Source organism: Trypanosoma equiperdum (assembly GCF_001457755.1).
Source record: "Trypanosoma equiperdum strain OVI genome assembly, contig: ctg_1052, whole genome shotgun sequence".
Lineage (NCBI taxonomy): Eukaryota > Euglenozoa > Kinetoplastea > Trypanosomatida > Trypanosomatidae > Trypanosoma > Trypanosoma equiperdum.
The window spans coordinates 11518-14226 of NW_027123008.1; the positions used below are offsets into that span (position 1 = coordinate 11518).

At 43.7% G+C, this 2709-nt stretch overlaps 1 protein-coding gene across 1 annotated transcript; it reads left to right on the forward strand.

Moving 5' to 3' along the window:
* Positions 1–66: 66 nt before the first annotated feature.
* On the forward strand, positions 67–1749 carry TEOVI_000864400 (RNA-binding protein, putative; the record flags this gene model as incomplete). Its single annotated transcript, XM_067220083.1, has 1 exon — positions 67–1749. One exon carries the CDS (start codon positions 67–69, stop codon positions 1747–1749), a length of 1683 nt encoding a protein of 560 aa, XP_067076184.1.
* Positions 1750–2709: the final 960 nt, after the last annotated feature.

The following is a 2709-nucleotide window of genomic DNA, read 5'->3' on the forward strand; positions in this document are numbered from 1 at the left end:
TAACGTTGTAGAGGAGTGCGTTTGAGTGGGAAGTTGGTTGATTAGTGGTGTTTAACTTTTCAAATTATGGAGGGCACTGGCGGTAAAGTTAAGGGACTAAGCTCATTGGAACTCAAGGCTTTGAGTGTGCCCTTTGCGTTGCGTTTCCTTCTGGGTGTGGAGTGTGATGTTGTATTATGCGTTACAGAGGTGGGAAATCGGCGACCCTTCTCCATTAGATTTCCGAGCCTTTCCAATGCATTCAAAGAGTTGTTGCAGTTGTGCGCCTTACGGTATGACCTCTCTTGTGAGCATTATGACGATCACAGCCTCTTTACGGGAATTCTAAAATTCCCAATACTTCGGTACATTGACTACATACCAGGTGCTTTACATATGGAAGAAGTCCTCGGGTGCTTAGGCGTGGAATCGATAAGGTCACCGAAGCGTTTGGGAGAATCCCTCCATGAATTTGTGGCGTCCTTCATCGACTACAAGGACTACCAGCCAGACGCGGCACTTGATCCGTTGAATAACGGACTGTATTTAACGTTAGACTACGGCCTTTCCACAGCCACGCACAGTCACCTTGTGGAAATACAGTTTCATAGGGGATGGGATGTTGATGCAGCTCTGCGAGAGTTTGAGGAATTTAGCAGGTTGACAGCAAATGATATCCGCTTCATCGATGAAAACAATAGAGGAAGAGGTGGTGTGCTCGTAATGCCATCAACACAAGACGCATCAGATTTGTTTGAGCGTTATGAGGACGAGGACTCCGATGACGAAGGTGAATTGCTACCTTTTGTGCTTCGTCCTGTAGCCCCAATGGTGCCTGTTCCATCGGTGGAGGATTCAACACTGAGAAAACACCGTGAGCAGTACTGGAAGGAGATTGAAACCTTCTGGAAGCGTTTCCCGATATGGAGTAATACTGTGGTTGTTTCCAACCTCTACGATGGCGCTACACTCGAGGACGCGCTTCGGTTGTTTGATGGACTTGCCATTGCAAAAGCCACAATGGTGGAATGCGACACCCCCGCGCGCCGGCGGAAGTTGTATGTAACGTTTGAGACATCTGCCGTGGCGCGCACGGCTTTGTCGTCGGACAGCATGAGCACGAAAGGAAAAACTCTCCGAGTTCAAGTTTCTCCCCCGTTCCTTAATGAGGAGAGACGCGGCCGTGTGATTGAAACGATTTCTTCGCCCACCTCATCTCCATCATTGCGTAGTAAATTCTATCCCACCGGACTCACTGGCTCTCCTAACTGCACTACAGCAGAACCTGAGGGGGTACACAATGAACGGAAAGAGACAGAAGGTCGTCGGCGGGATGCACACGCCGTATCGGGCAAAAGTAGAGACTCTGCGCCCGCGTTAGTGAATACTGAGTCTAAACATAACGCGTATACAACGCCCAAGTTGAAACCCAAGACACCGGATGTAACGTGTCAAAGCCCTTCACCGGTATCGTCAACCATGAATGCAAACGCCAGAGAATTTGTCCCTTCGTCTGCCTTTCATGCATCCACTCCGACTACGAGCGCATATGTCTCACCTGTGCCTTTAGTGTGTGTGAGTGAAGTCCTTTTGTCTCCTCCTGCGTATTCTCTTCATGGAAGTTCTGTACGGCAGGACGTTGGGTTGGGTGGGGGGCCTCCGCCACCTCCACCGCCGTACACTGCGCCTCCTCCATATGGCGTTGCTGCGGTGCAAACTGTTGGTATGTTTCCATCTCACGTGCTTCCCCCACCGCATCAGTCAGCATAATTTTATTTCTCTTTTCTCCTTTCTTTGTTTGTTTTTTTCACTGTTTTTCGCAATCGCTTCATTTTTTCGTTGGGTTTGTCTCAAAACAGGGGGAGAAGGGAAAGAAAAAGGAGAAAAAGGACTCTTGTTGTGTGTGTATATATATTGTGTAATTGTTTTTATTTGATATTTTTGTTACTTCCATGCCCTTCTTTTTTGTTTTTTCCCCTCCGTTTTGACTTCCTTTTGTGTTTTTCCACTACCTCGTTTCATAGCACTTTCTCAAAAAGAAAAAGTGAAAGAAAAACTATAAATATTTGTATTTATATTACCATCACTGTGTTGGTGTATGTGCTTGTTACTGTGTCAACTTTCCCTCTATTTCTTTCCTTCTCCTCTATCTCCCCCTAAGCTCCCTTTATATATATAATATATATAATATATACAATTATACTGAGTGGTAAATATGTCAATACACTACGCGGGCAATCATCTTATATTAACTGTGCCGCCTTTTTTTTTTCTTGACGGTCGGTGTGTTTTTACGATGTGAATATCCGAAATGTCATCTTTGGGGCAAGATTTATCTCTTGTTGGTTATTTCTTTTTTTTTTTGCGCACGCATGTTTTCTTACGTGTGTGTCACGAGCGAAGGAAAAAAAAGATAAAAAGAAGGAAAATAAAGGTGTTTCCGCATATCAATATAATATTATACATATTTTTACACTTCTGTAATATGTGTGTATATATTTATTTGTTTTGACATATGTGCATATTATATTATATCATATTATATTATATTATGTGACTATGCTTATGGTGACGGGAGCCGATGAGATGGTTTTGAGCACTTGTTTTTGTGCTGTTTTTCTTCATTGCTTGTAGGCAGTTTGATATCAGTGAGACTATTTGAAGTATTTCTCAGTAAACCTTTTCGCTCCCTTCCTTACTTTTTGTTTCTTCCATACTTCATTTTTTTTT